Genomic DNA, 19,000 nt, shown 5'->3' with positions numbered 1-19,000 from the left:
AAATCTGAAAAGGAAGATAGTTTTTCTGATAGCACACTCTTTTCAAAACAACCTTGAGGAAAAGGCTGGCATAAAGTACACTTCAGAGGGCAACCCTTGGAAAAAATACACTATTTTATTAGAAAACCATAAGCATCTTTATGCTCAGCAATCATGGTTGCTCAATCTCATGCCTAATTAGTGGATTCTGTATTTTGCCCTTGTTACTTTCATTTAGAACTAACTGTAATCTTGTGTAGTAGTAATGCCATTTGTTGTTGTGGTTTTGTATTTGTTATAGCAATAAAGGAGGTGGCGTGGTCAGTTATCGTCAGGGGTGAAAGTAAGGCGGTACGGTCTGGTACGGCGTCCCTGTAAAACAAAGAGTGGGGGTACGCTGTACCGGTGAAATGTGAGCCTTTCACAATTTATACAATGTGCCACATGGAAAATTGTGAATTGACTGGAAACCAGGAGGACTGGAAACCGGGTTGTATACACCTACTCATTCAAGGTTTAAAAAAAAAAAATCACTATATTCTACATTGTAGAATAATAATGAAGACATCAAAACTATGAAATAACACATGGAATCATGTAGTAACCAAAAAAGTGTTAAACAAATTGAAATCAACTCAGGAAAAAAAAGAAACGTCCTCTCACTGTCAACTGCGTTTATTTTCAGCAAACTTAATGTGTAATATTTGTATGAACATAACAAGATTCAACAACTTAGACATAAACTGAACAAGTTCCACAGACATGTGACTAACAGAAATTGAATGATGTGTCCCTGAACAAAGGGGGGGGGGGGTCAAAATCAAAAGTAACAGTCATTATCTGGTGTGGCCACCTGCTGAGTTAAGGGCTGCAGTGCATCTCCTCATGGACTGCACCAGATTTGCCCGTTCTTGCTGTGAGATGTTACCGCACTCTTCCACCAAGGCACCTGCAAGTTCCCGGACATTTCTTGGGGGAATGGCCCTCACCCTCCGATCCAACAGGTCCCAGACGTTCTGAATGGGATTGAGATCCGGGCTCTTCGCTGGCCATGGCAGAACACTGACATTCCTGTCTTGCAGGAAATCACGCACAGAATGAGCAGTATGGCTGGTGGCAGTGTCATGCTGGAGGGTCATGTCAGGATGAGCCTGCAGGAAGGGTACCACTTGAGGGAGGAGGATGTCTTCCCTGTAACGCACAGAGTTGAGATTTCCTGCAATGACAACTAGCTCAGTCCGTTGATGCTGTGACACACCTCCCCAGACCATGACGGACCCTCCACCTCCAAATCGATCCCGCTCCAGAGTACAGGCCTCGGTGTAACGCTCATTCCTTCGATGATAAACGCGAATCCGAACATCACCCCTGGTGAGACAAAACCGCGACTCATCAGTGAAGAGCACTTTTTGCCAGTCCTGTCTGGTCCAGCGACAGTGGGTTTGTGCCCATAGGCGACGTTGTTGCCGGTGATGTCTGGTGAGGATCTGCCTTACAACAGGCCTACAAGCCCTCAGTCCAGCCTCTCTCAGCCTATTGCGGACAGTCTGAGCACTGATGGAGGGATTGTGCATTCCTGGTGTAACTCGGGCAGTTGTTGTTGCCATCCTGTACCTGTCCCGCAGGTGTGATGTTCGGATGTACCAATACTGTGCAGATGTTGTTACACGTGGTCTACCACTGCGAGGACGATCAGCTCTCTGTCCAGTCTCCCTGTCACGCTGTCTTAGGCGTCTCACAGTACGGACATTGCAATTTATTGCCCTGGCCACATCTGCAATCCTCATGCCTCCTTGCAGCATGCCTAAGGCACGTTCACGCAGATGAACAGGGACCCTGGGCATCTTTCTTTTGGTGTTTTTCAGACTCAGTAGAAAGGCCTCTTTAGTGTCTTAAGTTTTTATAACTGTGACCTTAACTGCCTACCGTCTGTAAGCTGTTAGTGTCTTAACGACCGTTCCACAGGTGCATGTTTATTAATTGTTTATGGTTCATTGAACAAGCATGGTAAACAGTGTTTAAACCCTTTACAATGAAGATCTGTGAAGTTATTTGCCCACGGGGGATCAGTATGGAGCAAAAAATATATGAAATGTATCCATTCACTACTGTAAGTCGATCTGGATAAGAGCGTCTGCTAAATGACTAAAATGTAAATGTAATTTGGATTTTTACGAATTATCTTTGAAAGACAAGGTCCTGATAAATGGACGTTTATATTTTATATTTGACATTCTTTAAAGTAGCCACCCTTTTCCTTGATGACAGCTTTGCACACTCTTGGCATTCTCTCAACCAGCTTCATGAGTTGGTCACCTGGAATGCATTTCAATTAACAGGTGTGCCTTGTTAATTTGTGGAATTTCTTTCCTTCTTAATGCGTTTGAGACAATCAGTTGTGTTGTGACAAGGTATGGGTGGTATACAGAAGATAGCCCTATTTGGTAAAAGACCAGGTCTGTATTATGGCAAGAACAGCTCAAATAAGCAAAGAGAAATGCAAGTCAATCATTACATTAAGACATGAAGGTCAGTCAATACGGAAAATTTCAAGAACTTTGAACGTTTCTTCAAGTGCAGTCGCAAACCCGTCAAGCACTATGAAACTGACTCTTATGAGGACCGCCACAGTAAAGGAAGACCCAGAGTTGACTCTGCTGCAGAGGATAAGTTCATTAGAGTTACCAGCCTCAGAAATTGCAGCCCAAATAAATGCTTCACAGATTTCAGGTAACAGACAAATCTCAACATCAACTGTTCAGAGGATACTGCGTGAATCAGACCTTCATGGTCGAATTGCTACAAACAAACCACTACTGAAAGACACCAATAAGAAGAAGAGACTTGCTTGGGCCAAGTGGAAATCTGTCCTTTGGTCTGATGAGTCCAATTTTTTATATTTTTGGTTCCATCGCCGTGTCTTTGTGAGATGCAGAGTAGGTGAACGGATGATCTCTGCATGTGTGGTTCCCACCGTGAAGCGAGGAGGAGGTGTGATGGTGTGGGGGTGCATTGCTAGTGACACTGTTGGTGATTTATTTAGAATTCAAGGCATACTTAACTATTATGGCTACCACAGCATTCTGCAGCGACATGCCATCCCATCTAGTTTGCTCTTAGTGGGACTATAATTTTTTTATAACAGGACAATGACCCAACACACCTTCAGGCTGTGTAAGGGCTATTTGACCAAGAAGGAGAGTGATGGAGTGCTGCATCAGATGACCTGGCCTCCACAATCACCTGACCTCAACCCAGTTGAGATGGTTTGGGATCAGTTGGACTGCAGAGTCAAGGAAAAGCAGCCAACAAGTGCTCAGCATATGTGGGAACTCCTTAAAAACCGTTGGAATAGCATTCCAGGTGAAGCTGGTTGAGAGAATGCCAGTAGTGTGCAAAGCTGTCATCAAGGCAAAGGGTGGCTACTTTTTGAAGAATATAAAATGTATTTTGATTTGTTTAACACATTGTTTTGGTTTCTGCATGATTCCATATGTGTTATTTCATAGTTTTGTCATCACTATTATTCTACCATGTAGAACATTTTAAGAAGAAGAAGAAGAACCCTTGAATGAGTAGGTGTCCAAACTTTTGACTGGTACTGTAGGTGTTTTGTAACTGATGTTTCTTTCATTCATCATATTGCGGGTGCAAGGAGTACTGTTAGTGTTCGGATGCTGAAATTATTTTGTGAGTGAACAAATGTGCACGGGTAGCCTACAGGAGCGCCTTTGTCAAGTCATTATTTTTTTTTGACAATCAGATGAAAACAACATAACCGGTTGCGTTTATGCCACATTAAAAGGCATAGGCAGCATCTCTATAAGGCTTGGGGAAGCCAATCTTTCTCTAAAGTAAATTAAATTGCCAAAATGTTATAGCCTAATTAGCATACAGAAATAAATAGAAAACATTCAAAATAGGCTACTACACCAGAAAGCATGATTTGGCCAAAGAGGATCATTAGCTTCTTCTAAAACAAAGCTGTGGATTGTTTTAAATGGTGTAACCTACGGTCGGGATGGCCCGCAATTTGGGCAGCGTGCACTGCAAATACCAAATAGATGATTGTTAAATTGCGACTGTCAGTGAAAAAGCAGAGGCCCAGCCAGACATATTGCAATATTTAAAAATACAATTGTGGGAGAACTGTTTGGAAAGCAAATGGCTATTGCTGTATTGAGATGACAATGAAATGACTCCAATATGTCTTCAAGTTATCAAAATTCTTAACTTAAATGAGCGAACAGTAGCCTATCTTATTGGTACCAGCCATATCCCCGATGAGTGTGCATATTCACTGTCTTTTAAATCTACTTTCACCCCTGGTTATCAGTATAATTAAGATATTAGTTAGATACCTTCTTTACGATATTTCAATGTAATCAATGAATACATTCTGGATTGGTGCTTTTTTTTCTGTCTTATTTGATCATTTCATCGAAGGAAAGAGATGTTCATTTAGCAATACGGCATCTAATGAGACTTTGACGATGGTGAAACAGCCTACAGGGAGGAGGTCAAAGATCGTGGACTACACGAAATGCAGGGCCGAGCACGCCCCCATCCACATCGGCGGGTCTGTAGTGGAGCAGGCCGGGAGCTTCAAGTTCCTCGGTGTCCACCTCAATAAGGGAATTATCATGGTCCACACAGACGAACACAGTCGTAAAGACAATGCCGCTTCCCCCTCGGGAGGCTGAAAAGATTCAGCAGGGGCCCTCGTATCTTTAAAAAGTTCTACAGCTGCACCATTGAGATCATCTTGACTTGCTGCATCACCGCTTGGTACGGCAACTGCTTGGCATCCGACTGCAAGGCGCTAACGGAGGGTAGTGCGTACAGCACAGTACATAACTGCGGCCGAGCTCCCTGCCATCCGGGACCTCTTTACCTGGTGGTGTCAAAGGAAGGCTCTAAACATTTTCTAAGACTCCAGCCACCCAAGTCATAGACTTTTCTCTCTGCTACCGCACGGCAAGCGGTACTGATGCGCCATGTCTGGAACCAACAGGACCCTAAACAGCTTCTACCCCCAAGCCATAAGACTGCTAAATAGTCCGGGTAGCTATTGGTTAACTATTTAACTATCTGCATTGACCCTTTTTGCACTCCCCTTTGACTCATCACATACGCTGCTGTTACTGTTTAATATCTATCCTGTTGGCTAGTCACTTTATCCCTACCTATATGTACATGTCTACCTCGTACCTCTGCACATCAACACGGTACTGGTGCCCCGTGTATATAGCCGAGGTTATCGTTACTCATTCTGTATTTATTCCTACTGTTATTATTTTTCCATTTTTCTCTCTGTTTTGGTGGGAGGGTCCCGTAAGTAAGAATTTCACTGTTAGTCCTCACCTGTTGTTGACTGAGCATGTGACGATTTTGATTTGTTGAAATGTCTTTGAAGGCTCAAAATGATCTTGCCTCAAAGTTTTCTATCCTCCAGCTTTTGTGTTTATGTTGGCCTGCCTGTACAGTACATATCTTTGACTTTGTAATATGGTTTTGTGTAACATGTGGCCTGTGGAAGCTTTGTCACTGTAATGTGATCAGAGAGAGGATCTCCTATCTGCAATCCTCGCTCAACAATCTAGCACCGTCAGCAGGGCCCCTTGATGCCACCCCCCACCATTGCTACTCCGCCGTTCAATACGTTTCTTATAGGATACCATTGAATAGGCAGAGTGCTTGGTTTTATATGATGAGACTGACAGTCGAGGGGAGTGAATTGTCCCTTCTGGTTTGAACCCAAATGAACACTGACTGGGAGTCAGCGTGGTTGGCGGCCATGGGCTGCTTGATAGCTGGTGAAAGACCACATGGGCTGACATGAGATGTAATGTATGACCTGATTGGAGTTCAGTTTGGTACGCTCAAACATTGCATTCACCATTTATATTCAAACAGACCGCAAACGGCGGTTGTTTCTTCTGATGTAGGTTTATTAGCGATATACACTGAGTGTACAAAACATTAGGAACACCTTCCTAATATTGAGTTGCACCCCCTTTTGCCCTCAGAACAGCCTCAGTTCGTCGAGGTATGGACTCTACAATGTGTCAAGCGTTCCACAGGGATGCTGGCCCATGTTGACCCCAATGATTCCCCACGGTTGTGTCAAGTTGTCTGGATGTCCTTTTGGGTGGTGGACCGTTCTTGATACACACAGGAAACTGTTGAGCGTGAAAAAAACCAGCAGCGTTGCAGTTCTTGACACACTCAAACCTGTGTGCCTGGCACCTACTACCATACCCCACTCAAAGACACATCTTTTGTCTTGCCCATTCACCCTCTGAGTAGAACAAATGCACAATCCATGTCTCAATTGTCTCAAGGTTAACAAATCATTCCTTAAAAGAGCAGGTGTTTTTAATGTTTTGTACACTCAGTGTAGGTCTGTGTGAACTTGCTAGAGTAAAATGATCATCACTCGTTCTGTTAGCTGACCAGATTCCTCTTTTCAATTGTCATTCAGAAACAAGAACAAGACACATTTTTAATTGTCCACAGGAATATCTATTGCTATCCATTGTTGCTTTGTTGTGATAAACAAAAATATGCTTATAATGATGAATTGGCCATGCTTAAGCAAATCTTTTGGAGCATCGCTTTAGGCAACATGATATTTGCATTTCCTCTGTCAAATCAAATGTTTTCGTCACATGCTTAGTAAACAACTGGTGTAGACTAACAGTGAAATGCCTACTTACTGGTCCTTCCCAACAATGCAGAGAGAGAGAACATTTAAGAAAAGTAATAACATGTAATAATAAATACACAATGAGTAACAAAATCTGGGCTATATACACTGGTTACCAGTACTGAGTCGATGTGCAGGGGTACGAGGTAATTGAGGTAGATACAGGTATGTACAAATATCTAGGAACAAAGTGACTAGGCAACAGGATAGATGATAAACAGTAGCAGCAGCGTATGTGAAAGCAAAAAAGAAATGGTGCAAAAAGGGTCTATGCTGGTTGTCTGGGTAGCTATTCGGTTAACTATTGAACTAACTATTTAGTCTTATGGCTTGGGGGTAAAAGCTCTTCAGGGTTCTGTTGGTTCCAGCCTTGGTGCATCGGTACTGCTTTCCGTGCGGTAGCAGGAAACAGTTTATAACTTGGGTGGCTGGAGTCTTTGACAATCTTTAGGGGCATTCCTCTGACACCGCCTGGTATAGAGGTCCTGGATGGCAGAGAGCTTGCCCCCAGTGATTTACTGGGCCATATGCACTACCCTCTGTAGTGCCTTGCGGTCGGATGCCAAGCAGTTGCCACACCAAGCGGTGATGCAGCAAGTCAAGATGCTCTCAATGGTGCAGCTGTAGAACTTTTTGAGGATCTGAGGACCCATGCCAAATCTTTTCAGCCTCCTGAGGGGGAAGAGGTGTTGTCATGCCCTCTTCACGACTGTGTTGGTGTGTGTGGACCACAATAGATCCTTAGTGATGTGGACACCGAGGAACTTGAAGCTCTCAACCCGCTCCACTACAGTCCCATCAATATGAATGGGGTCGTGCCCGGAACTCCGTTTCTTATAGTCCACAATCAGCTCCTTTGTCTTGCTATCATTGAGGGAGAGGTTGTTGTCTGAATTTGTGTGTGTGTGTGCTTGTGTTTTAAGGGTGTCTGTGAATGTGTATATGCAGGATTCTTAGCATTTGTGAATGTTTTTGTTGTATTTCATACTATTTCTATCAAAGCCTCCATTCAGGTCCATTCATAATTTAGAACCCTCACTACTGTTCTCTCCAGACTTCTTTTCGTTTGCTTTTGTCTCCCCTTCCCTCCACCTTGACACAGTGCTTTTCCACACAGTGCTTTTCCCAGTTGCCCCAGGTCAGGAGACACCTTTCGTTACCTCACCTGTTCTTCCCCTTTGGAACGCACTGCTATTTCATTTGGTTTGATTCGCGCCCTCTTCACCATCTCAACCCTTCTGTCTACTCCTTTTTCCTCCCGTTCTTCCTGCTTTTGAATCAAAGACTGGCGCAGCTTATACACACTTAAGCCCCCTTTTAAAAACTATACTTTTTCCTCAGCTGGAAAACATGTTTAAATATTTAGCACCCATATTCACAGCTGTTTGACACTTGTAATTCCTCGTCTTACAAGTCCCAAACAAACCGCAGAGAAGATCACACAGTCAGTCTGAATCACAGCTGTCATCAGTATTCACTTCCACTCTCCCCCCTTATTGAAATAATAAGGAATCATCTGAACTTTGGAAAATGGTGATAGTAACCGCTGGTGTTTGATATTTAATAAAAGGCAGCAGAAAATGGAAGGAAGAAATTCTTTTGAGCTGCAGCTGCATTGTTCTGGGGCTGTCTGTTAATAACTTACAACTGAAGTGCGGTTCTCCACGGGAAAAAAACCCAAACAACAAAACAAATCCAATTTTTATAGTTCCTAAGAAGGTCTTTGTTTCAAATGTAGGTGTCAGATAAAAAGGCATACGCGGAAATGGGGAAGGGGCGAGCACTCGCAGACGCACAATATTTATCATGGACTGTTTTTAAATCATTTGATGTTTAGCTGCATGAGAAGAAGAACAATTATTTCGATAACAGGCCATTATCATTTCTTTAGGAGGTACGGTATATGGCAGGTATTTATTTATAGGTCAATGCGTATGCGTCTGTGTATATGCTTCCCTATGTGTGTCTGCTCGTATGAGTGCACGTGTTTGTGTGTTTATTCTTGTGATGTTTTGGTGACTCGGCTCCTCTGTCAAAGCCACAGGGGTAAAGGCTTGATATTGTCTGTTGTAGCTCACCAGGAGTGGCCAGCAACTTGGCACTTTATTTAAATGAGTAGCAGGGAAGATTCTGGCACTGACTGGATGACTTAGGGAAATGCACAATCACATTTCTGATGGGAGAAATTCTGCCCTTAGTCCGTCCTCTTGTCCCATTGCATAAGTAGAGAGATGGTTGTACAGGTAAAGTTGTGTTTTTTTTAATTTATTTATGTTGTTTTCGAATGTAGATATTAGGTTATGGATTTGGGACCTGTTTAGTACTCATACCTACAAATGCATTTGATACCTGTTTCATGTATGAGGACCACCCTAGTTTGCCGCCTAGTTCGCTATATATACAAAAGTATGTGGACACCCCTTCAAATTAGTAGATTTGGCTATTTCAGCCACACCCAGCCTTACTGAAATGCTCAATGGCCTTATTGAAAAGCTCAGTGGCTTTCAACGTGGCACCGTCATAGGATGCCACCTTTCCAACAAGTCAGTTCGTCAAATTTCTGACCGGCTAGAGCTGCCCCGGTCAACTGTAAGTGCTGTTATTGTGAAGTGGAAATGTCTTGGTGCAACAACGGCTCAACAACGGCTCAACAACGGCTCAACTGGTAGTTGCTCCTTAACACCTGCCAGCCTAACCCGGAAGCCATGCTCCTTAACACCTGCCAGCCTAACCCGGAAGCCAGCCGCACCAATGTGTTGGAGTAAACACCGCTCAATTGGTGACCAGGGTCAGCCTGCAGGCCCCCAGCCTGCCACAAGGAGTCACTAGAGCGCGATGAGCCAAGTAAAGCCCCACCGGCCAAACCCTCCCCTAACCTGGACGATGCTGGGCCAATTGTGCGCCGTCCTATGGGTATCCCGGCCACTGCCAGTTGTGGCACAGCCCGGGAATGAACGTGGGTCTGTAGTAACGCCTCTAGCACTGGGATGCAGTGCGCCACTCGGGAGGCTCAGTGAAGCAAAGTCTTAATGCTAGTGCATTCAATGACATTCTAGACAATTCTGTGCTTCCTTATTTGTGGCAACAGTTTGGGGAAGACCCTTTCCTGTTTCAGCATGACAATGCCACCGTGCACAAAGCAAAGTCCATACAGAAATGGTTTGTTGAGATCGGTGTGGAAGAACTTGAGAGCACTGACCTCAACCCCATCAAATTGGAACGCCGAGCCGGTCCTAACATCAGTGCCAGACCTCACAAATGCTCTTGTGGCTGAATGAAAGCAAGTCCCTGCAGCAGTGTTCCAACATCTAGTGGAAAGCCTTCCCTTATAGCAGCGAAGGTGGGACCCACGCCATATTAATGCCTTTGATTTTGGAATGAGATGTTCGACTAGCAGGTGTCCACATACTTTTCTGTTAGTTGGTTTATATCTCTGGCTGAAGTCGTCATATGACCGGTGATGTGGTGTCGTTACTGGATCTGTGCCGGCTGGGCTGCACTCTCACCCCTTCCATCAGGTTACGTCAGCGTCAAACCTGGCTGGGCGCATTATTCTAATGACCCCCCTCCCACCCCAACTCACAACCGCTACCACCAGCACATCCCCGAATAACCCCCCACCGAAAAGTAGACAGAACGAGGGAGAGAGAGATAGCGGGAGAGAGAAATTCAGGGAAATGCTTTGAAGTGGCTTTTCACTGCAGTGAGTCTGCTGGCCGTCTCCCCGAGACGTGTCACCTTTGCCGAGAGGGAATAGGAAAATCACGTTTCGAATGGTAATGATAACATACTAATCACTTGAGCTCTTTGAAGAACGGGGGAGTGAGCTACTCTGTCAGTATCCCCGGCTTCCTTGTGCTCCGAGGCACACAGGCACAGCCATGGTCTAGGTGTATTAGCTTAAGCGTTGCATGTCAATACGTCCCCTCCATCTCCGCTGATCCATAGGGGCTCATTAAGCCGAGCTGACTCCCTTCTCTCTCCCTGCACGGCGCGCATCGGCACACCACCATCACACTGCACACCCAGCCACCCACCACCCGCCAACCCCCTTCTCTCTCTCCCTCCCTCCCTCCTTCTCTCCACCTCACTCTCTCCCACCAACATCCTCCGCCCCTCCCTCCCTTTAACTATTAAAAGTATTTCTGCAGTTTTAAATGACATCTGTCAACCAGCAAGGAGAACACGAGTAAAAAAATAATAAAAAAATAGCCTTTTTTTTTCTTCTTCTCTGTTCCCATCCCTCTGATTGTCAAAGTTTGAAAAGTGGGATGTCGTCTTATTTCATCTATTTTATTTCCTTGGAGTGATTAGCTGGTACACATTTTTGACAGGTTAACTAGAACTAGAGATTCCAGTGCTCCTCTCTCTCTTTCAAAACGGGTGGAAACCCCTTTCAGAGAGTTACCATTCATCTGAGTGGTGGATCTATGGTAGCCTTGTTGGGCTTGCATAACATAACTCGTGTTAAAAGGGTTTAAAACGTCACACATGTAGGTTCAGTAAAGACATGACTACTGAAAGACTGGAGAATCCCAAGGCGAATTACCTATATGTAGGCCTAGATGTATAATTGAGTTCAGGTTATTATAAAAGATGGTACAGCCCTTGACTGTGACTTTTCCGCATAACTATCTGAATGGCTTGTTAGGACCATTTTTATAATGTAATAATACAATGACATTGAATGTGGTGATTAGCAAATAAATGCAAGACGTTTTTTTTATTTTTTTTTATTAAACATATTTCTAGCTTTGCGAACACGACAGTGGTTAAATATGTTTTTGTGAATGTGACAACATTTGTGACTCCACAGATTGATTACATTTGTGACCAGCATTTTACGCATTTGTGTCTTTCTTTACGTTTGTGAGTTGTGTTTTACGGTCAAATTGTGCAGATTAATGATCTGGCATCCAGATTTGGACATCTTCAGTTATCTTTAAAAAATATATTTGAAAATCCTATCTTTCTTTCCTCGTTGCTCTCATTCCTTTGCTAGCACCCTTTCCTCGCCTCCTTTACTAGTTCCCTTTTCTCCTTTCTTAGCCTACTTCCTTTCTCCCTTTCCTTCAATTCCTCCCCTCCTTAGCTTTCCTAGCTCCCTTTCCTTGTTTCCTTTCCTAGCACCATTTCCTTTCTTCTTTTCCTAACTCCCTTTCCTAGCAAAGGAGGAAATGAATCTATGAAAGGTGGAAAATAATTGGGTCTAGGAAAGGAAACAAGGAAAGGAAATGGGGGAAGCAACTCACAAATGTAATTAGTCACAAATATACTGAACAAAAATATAAATTGGACAACTTCAAAGATTTTAGTTCATATAAGGAAATCTGTCAATTGAAATAAATAAATAAAGTCCTAATCTATTGATTTCACATGACTGGGAATACAAATATGCATCTGTTGGTCACAAAAGAAATGTATGGGTGTGGATCAGAAAACCAGTCTGTATGTGGTGTGACCACCATTTGCCTCATGCAGCGTGACACATCTCCTTCGCAGAGAGCTGATCAGGATGTTGATTTGTTGCCTGTGGAATGCTGTCCCACTTATCTTCAATGGCTGTGTGAAGTTGCTGGATATTGTTGGGAACTGGAATACGCTGTCGTACACGTCGATCCACAGCATTCCAAACGTGCTCAATGGGTGACATGTCTGCTGTGCAGGCCATGGAAGAACTGGGACATTTTCAGCTAACATAAATTGTGTACAGATCCTTGCAACATGGGGCTTTGCGTTATCATGCTGAAGCATGAGGTGATGGCAGTGGATTAATGGCACAACAATGGGCCTCAGGCTCTCATCACGATATCTCTGTGCATTCAAATTTCCATTGATAAAATGCAATTGTGCTCGTTGTCTGTAGCTTATGCCTGCCTGCCCATACCATAACCCCATCGCCACCATGGCGCACTGTGTTCACAACGTTGACATCAGCAAACCCCTCACCCACACGACGCCATACACGTGATCTGCTGTTGTGAGGCCGGTTGGACGCCAAATTCTCTAAAACGATGTTGGAGGCGGCTTTTGGTAGAGAAATGAGCATTCAATTATCTGGCAACATCTCTGGTGGACATTACTGCAGTCGGCATGCCAATTGCACACTCCCTCAAAACGTGAGACATCTGTGGCATTGTGTTGTGCAGCAAAACTGCACATTTTAGTGGCCTTTTATTGTCCCCAGCACAAGGTGCACGTGTGTAATGATCATGCTGTTTAATCAGTTTCTTGATATGTCACACCTGTCAGGTGGATGGATTATCTTGGCAAAGGAGAAAGGCTCACTAACAGGGATATAAACAAATGTGTGCACACAATTTGAGAGACAGCTTTTTGTGCGTATGGAAAATGTCTGGGATCTTTTATTTCAACTCATGAAACATGGGACCAACACTTTACATGTTGCGTTTTATATTTTTGTTCAGTGTACATAAAATGCAGGTCACAAATGCTGTCCCATTTCAAAAATGTGCTCTTAATTCAACGAATGTATTTGCTAATCATCATTTGTTTTTTTGTTAACGATGACTCGTATGCTTTTAGATCATGACATATGTTTGTGAAACTACACGGGCATATTTACAGACTGGGATCTGTATTTGCAAATAATTTTTTGTTGTTGTGGTTTATGACTCACTACTCAACCACTTATAACAGGGGCCCAATATGTATGGAAAGTTTTGTTCAAATGGAAAAGGGATGCGATCAAAACAGGGATTGAAATCAAACGGAACGACCTGTCTTCCAGAAGAGAACGGCTCGGGGTGGATGTTGGCCATGTCATTCACTGATATTGTTGATGCCAAATGTAATATTCTATTACAACTCCGACCAGTGTCTCGATAAACAAAACGCCTCTGTCTTTGAAAAATGATCAAATCAATCACTTGCTTATTTAAGAAACACAAAGTACCTTGATACCCCTTTTTAGAACTGCTGTATATCATTTCAATGGGCAGCCTTGTCAGTTGTTGATACCTATGAGTAAGTCAACATCCAGTGCACTCTGTGTACAAGGCTTGATATGCTGTTGTGAAGATGTATTCTGGAACTGGAACTCGTGGTTGTAAGGATTACTGTTAGTCTATACAAGGATAATCTAGTATTGTAAGTGGCCAATACTAACTGGTCAGCACCTGTTTAAGAGTACCTATAATCCATTATTGTCAATATATCTCAGCGTCCATTTGTTTAGGATGTCACTGGTCCTTGTTTATATGATTGCATGGTACATGTCGCTGATGTGTGTGTTGTGTATTTTGCTATTTGTTTTAGTGCTTTCTGTGTGTTCAGCCTTCAGTAATTATGTTAGGCTAATGTTGCATTTCTGTACTCACTTTCTACGTAACACACTTCCAAATCCATTGGCATGATATGGTCCTATGGTCACCTCCTGAAGTGGTCTACTTGGTCAGTCACCATCCATTTGCCACACCAGTAGACATTTCTAGAAAGCAATATCTTTCTTATGTTCCATAACCAAATACATTAGGAGAGTAAATGTGTTTGATTTCCACTTTAATGAGGGTTTTCTCCTTAATTCCAGAGCCATCGCCTTGACAGGTTATTTCTTTGAACTTGAAAGCTGCAAATGATAAATTATTACATCTCAATTAGCTCTTCCTCCCTCCCTCAACTTTGCCCTCCACGCTAAATGTGAAGTAATTACTTGCAGTAGACTCTGAACAAGACGAGGGGAGATACATTTAAAAAAAGAGAAGGACCTTCTTGTGATTCTCATTTTAATATTGAATAAGAATAGATACTTTATTGTACTTATAGTTTTCATAGTTTTTTTTGCAGTAACAACTGTGCGATATGCCCCCCCCAACTCAACATGCATGTTACCGATATTTCACTGGCTACACATGGTTGTTAATGAAGAATGTAGTGGTGGTCTGTGTTTGGTGACAGTGTTGAGATGTTTCTCTGAAACGCTTCCCAGCCCTCTCAATCATAATTTTTCTGTCTCGTTTTTTTCTCCAATTTGTTTTAGAAAGCACATCTGTTGGACAACACAGAGAAGTTGGAAAGGTCATCTCGGAGGCTCGAAGCTGGCTACCAGATAGCAGTGGAAACCGGTATGCATTCTGTTTGGATGGGGGGGGGGGGGGTGGTGTGACTGAGCGACAGCAAATTGTCTCGCTCGTACGTGAGGTGGATAGAGAGAGAGGAAAAAACTCCTTGACGACTGGTGACATTTTCACGAGCACATCAAAGGCTAGCAAGGGAGAGAGAGGTGTACAGGCGACAGAGCAGGCGCCGCTGCTCCTCGTTTGGCTCCTGGGAAAAACACACGCTCTTCTTCTCCCCTGCATCTGCGCGTGTGTGAGTTGTTTTTTTATAGCGGCAAAAAGACAGGGGTCTACTGAAATAAACAACATCAGCGTTTCCTCCACTAGTTCTTCATTTAGAGACCCAAATAAAGCACAATAAACGTCACTGAATACATGGCCATCTAGAACAGAAAGTCATGTGTTTTCCTCATTACCAAGGTTCGCTTTTTTATCTTTAAATATGGAGAAATTATCTCATTTGGATTTTAAATAGATTAAACCAGTTATTCGTTTTTTCTCCTCCTGACAGTCACAACATTATTGAGTCACAGTGTATTCCTTAGAGAGATATCAAAGCTCATTCTTGAAGTATCAACTGGCTTTCTGTGGCTTCCGCTGTAGTTTTGAAAAAGTTTGTTCATTTACACTATAATGGAGGAATGGCGCGCGTGTGACATCGACAGATTTAATCATTCACGTCGAGAAAGGGGTGCACAGACCACTGCCTTTTGATGTTCAGTAAGTAGAACTCACAAATTCATAAATACAATCTGCATTCTCTGCTTAAAAATGTTGTTTCATATGATTCTCTGATGATCTCCGAGACTTATATTATTCTTGTTTTCCTCGTGTTGAACTCTGTGGCAGACCCTATTTTGGTTCCATTCAGTTATGTATTTCAGTTGAATGGCTCTTTTTGATGGTTTGTCTAGTGCGTTGGTTGGTGTTAAAGAAATGGTCCGTGTTCTATACCTCCCGGGCCCATTACTTTCCACAGTAAGGGCTAGTCATGCGCCCTCTGAACCCTCATCTGCTCTGTTTGTAAGGCTAACTGAGAACAATGGTTGTTTATCCTGGTCCCACACACACTGCTCACTGCTCAGGTCTACACCAGCAGTGAGTTGTTTGGGGTTTGGTGGGGTGTGAGCCTTTGTCACCTCGTGTTTAATCTGTGACCCCCCCCTCACCCTCCTGTCGGCCCCGGCCCTCCGCTCAGATGCACAACCTGAAACGACAAATGCTCTGGGAGAACCAACGCTGAGAGGCAACAGCCGAATCACGTTGGGAACACTGTCAGACCACAGACAACAAACAATCTTAGAACTCAAATGTGTTGTGACCCCAGACGTGTGAGAAATGCAGTGTCTTCAAAAAGTATTCACACCCCTTGACTTTTTCAAAATGTTGTTGTGTTTACAGCCTGAATTAAACATTTATTAAATTGACATTTTGTGTCACTGGTCTACACACAATACTCCATAATGTCAAAGTGGAATTATGTTTTTAGAAATTAATCGAAAATGAAAAGCGGAAATGTCTTGAGTCAATAAGTATTCAAACTCTTTCTTATGGCAAACCTAAAAAAGTTCAGGAGTAAAAATGAGCTTACATAGCATGGAGTTTTGAATGACTATGTCATCTCTATACCCCACACATGCAATTATCTCTAAGGTCCCTCGGTCGAGCAGTGCATTTCAAACACAGATTGACCCACAAAGACCAGGAAGGTTTTCCAATGCCTCGCAAAGTGTAGATCAGTAACAATAATACAAAATAAAAAATATTCTAAAACAGGCATCCTGTTTGCATCAAAGCACTGAAGTAAAACTGCAAAAAAATGTGGCAAAGAAATGAACTTTAAGTCCTGAATAAAAAGCGTTATGTTTGGGGCAAATACAATACAACACATCACTGAGTACCACTCTTTATATTTTCAAGCATGATGGTGGCTGCATCATGTTATGGGTATGCTTGTCATCGGCAAGGACTGAGGAGTTCTTTAGAATAAAAAGAAACTGAATAGATCTAATCCTAGAGGAAAACCTGGTTCAGTCTGCTTTCCAACAGACACTGGGGGACAAATTCACCTTTCAGCAGGAAAATGACCTAAAACACAAGGCCAAATATACACTGGAGTTGCTTACCAAGAAGACATTGAATGTTCCTAAGTGGCCTAGTTGCAGTTTTGACTTAAATCGTCTTGAAAATCAATGGCAAGACTTGAAAATGGCTGTGGAGTGATGGTCAACAACGAACTTGACAGAGCTTGAAGAATTGTTCAAGTAATAATGTGCAAATATTGTACAATCCAGGTGTGCAAAGCTCTTAGAGACTTACTCAAAAAGACTCAGAGCTGTAATCCCTGCCAAAGGTGATTCTAACATGTATTGACCCAGGGGTGTGAATGCTTATGTACATGAGATATTTTTGTTTTTAATTTTCAATAAATTAGCAAAAAATGTGTAAACCTTGTTTTCACTTTGTCATTATGGGGTATTGTGTGTCAATTTTAATACATTTTTGAATTCAGGCTGTAACACAACAAAATGTGGATTAAGTCAATGGGTGTGAATACTTTCTGAAGGCACTGTGAACACAAACGTTGACTAGTGGTCATTCATCCCAGGTGGTTCATGAATTTATGTGGCCAACCAATGCTGCTTCAACAACCCGTACTGCATATTTACATCGGTAGACAATCACAGCACCACGAGAAGACATGAAATTCAGTGGGGCAATCCAGCTAATGGATATTTTTTGGGTTTTGTAGTCATTTTGTTTAATGTTTTTCATTGTATTTTAGTGTTGACAAAATTCACAGAAGATTTTTGAAAGGTTTTATTTTGTGCATGTTCTCAATTCACTTGTTTGGCCTAGCAAATGCCCCATTCAGTTATCTCGCTTTCAAACTAAAAGAGATAATGATACGAGTATGTACCGGGCTATTATTCATCGTTCTGAAGCATAAACATTTCTACATTTTTAAGATTGCTTAAAATGGATAAAGGATATGCTTTGAAATGTTGACTGTCGGGATGGATATTGTCTTAAAAGGGTTAAACAATAATAAATTGTGCGTTGTGTTTGTCCAATCAAAGACTTACTCTGGTCATAAATACGATGTTACACGAAACAAACTCTTATTAGGACGGACAATTAAAGCATCCTTAGTGAAAAACAGTTAGTGTAGCTATTTTACAATAATTCAAAGTCGCCCTCCAAATCCACACAATATATAATTATGCCCCATAAGTACTGTAATTGACCAATGGGGAGAAAAAAATATTTAAAGAATGTTTCTCTTTTCTTTCAAAGAGAGAGATACTGAACAAAGGCAGAAAAAAAAAGATGGAGCTCCAACTGCTGCTTGCCCCCCTTTACTTTGGCATCGATAACATTCCACTTAATGACCACAAATGAAAAAAGCCAGGGTACCATAAGGTCACTTTATAAAAAAGACGTCCTCTCAGTTCTTTGAAATGGTGAGTCTTCACAGAATATCATTTTAGAGAATTTATTTGAGCAGTGTGTTTTTTTTTTCTTCTTCTATTTCACACTCTCCAGTGTATTTTGGAAAGCGCAGGCTTGCCAAGAGCACTGAAAGCCCTTTGAGGGATATTGAAGGCTCTGTGGACATCCCAAGCTATTTACCACACACACCCTTAAGAACCAGCCTCTGTTTGTCTCATAAATAAAGTATAGAACTTCATTAGTGGAGGGCACAGACTTAAAAGGCGCGCATATGAACATGCAGACGGAGGGCTAGCCTGTTTAAAGACAGCCCTAAGTACAGGAGGAGGGCATGTAGTTAGCCAATTTAAACGCATTTGAATCAAGGGTGTCTGCAAGCCCAAAATGTGAGGAGGGTAGACTGACTCCAAATCAAAGAGGTCAGATTCTGAGGCGCAATTTGACTTTGTGAAGATGTGAGAGGGGTCTGATTGGACATGTTTAGAGATGGATGGCATGTCAGATTCCATTTTGTAGATGTACTGAAGTGCTCTCTCCCCTTGATTAGAATCAATTGGAGAGGTAGAGGGTAGAGTTAGTTTTGTTTGCTGAGGGGCAATTAATACAATACTGGCTTCCTTTGAAGTGCATACACTTACAGTATATCTGAACACTATACACACGTGCACACTGTACTCAATTGATTATTGACCTAAAATAATACTTTTTGGGAAAAAAAGAGATACAATCACTCTGTTTAAACTTAAGATGCTTATGGGAGTAATTTGTTTTGTTTAGCCTG

The 19,000-nt window shown here is 42.5% G+C and overlaps 1 protein-coding gene across 6 annotated transcripts in view; it reads left to right on the top strand.

Moving 5' to 3' along the window:
* Positions 1-19,000, top strand: part of LOC106589328 (vesicle transport through interaction with t-SNAREs homolog 1A-like) — a 172,156-nt gene that overhangs the window by 47,779 nt on the left and 105,377 nt on the right. For all 6 annotated transcript variants that reach the window (XM_014179170.3, XM_014179171.3, XM_014179173.3 and 3 more), the window contains one exon: positions 14,688-14,772. In XM_014179170.3, the coding sequence (XP_014034645.3) occupies positions 14,688-14,772 (85 nt within the window). The remainder of the gene's footprint in view (positions 1-14,687; positions 14,773-19,000) is intronic.

The sequence above is a fragment of the Salmo salar genome, chromosome 28 (assembly GCF_965601325.2).
Source record: "Salmo salar chromosome 28, fSalSal1, whole genome shotgun sequence".
Taxonomy (NCBI): domain Eukaryota; kingdom Metazoa; phylum Chordata; class Actinopteri; order Salmoniformes; family Salmonidae; genus Salmo; species Salmo salar.
This window is presented reverse-complemented; position numbering and strand designations above follow the sequence as displayed.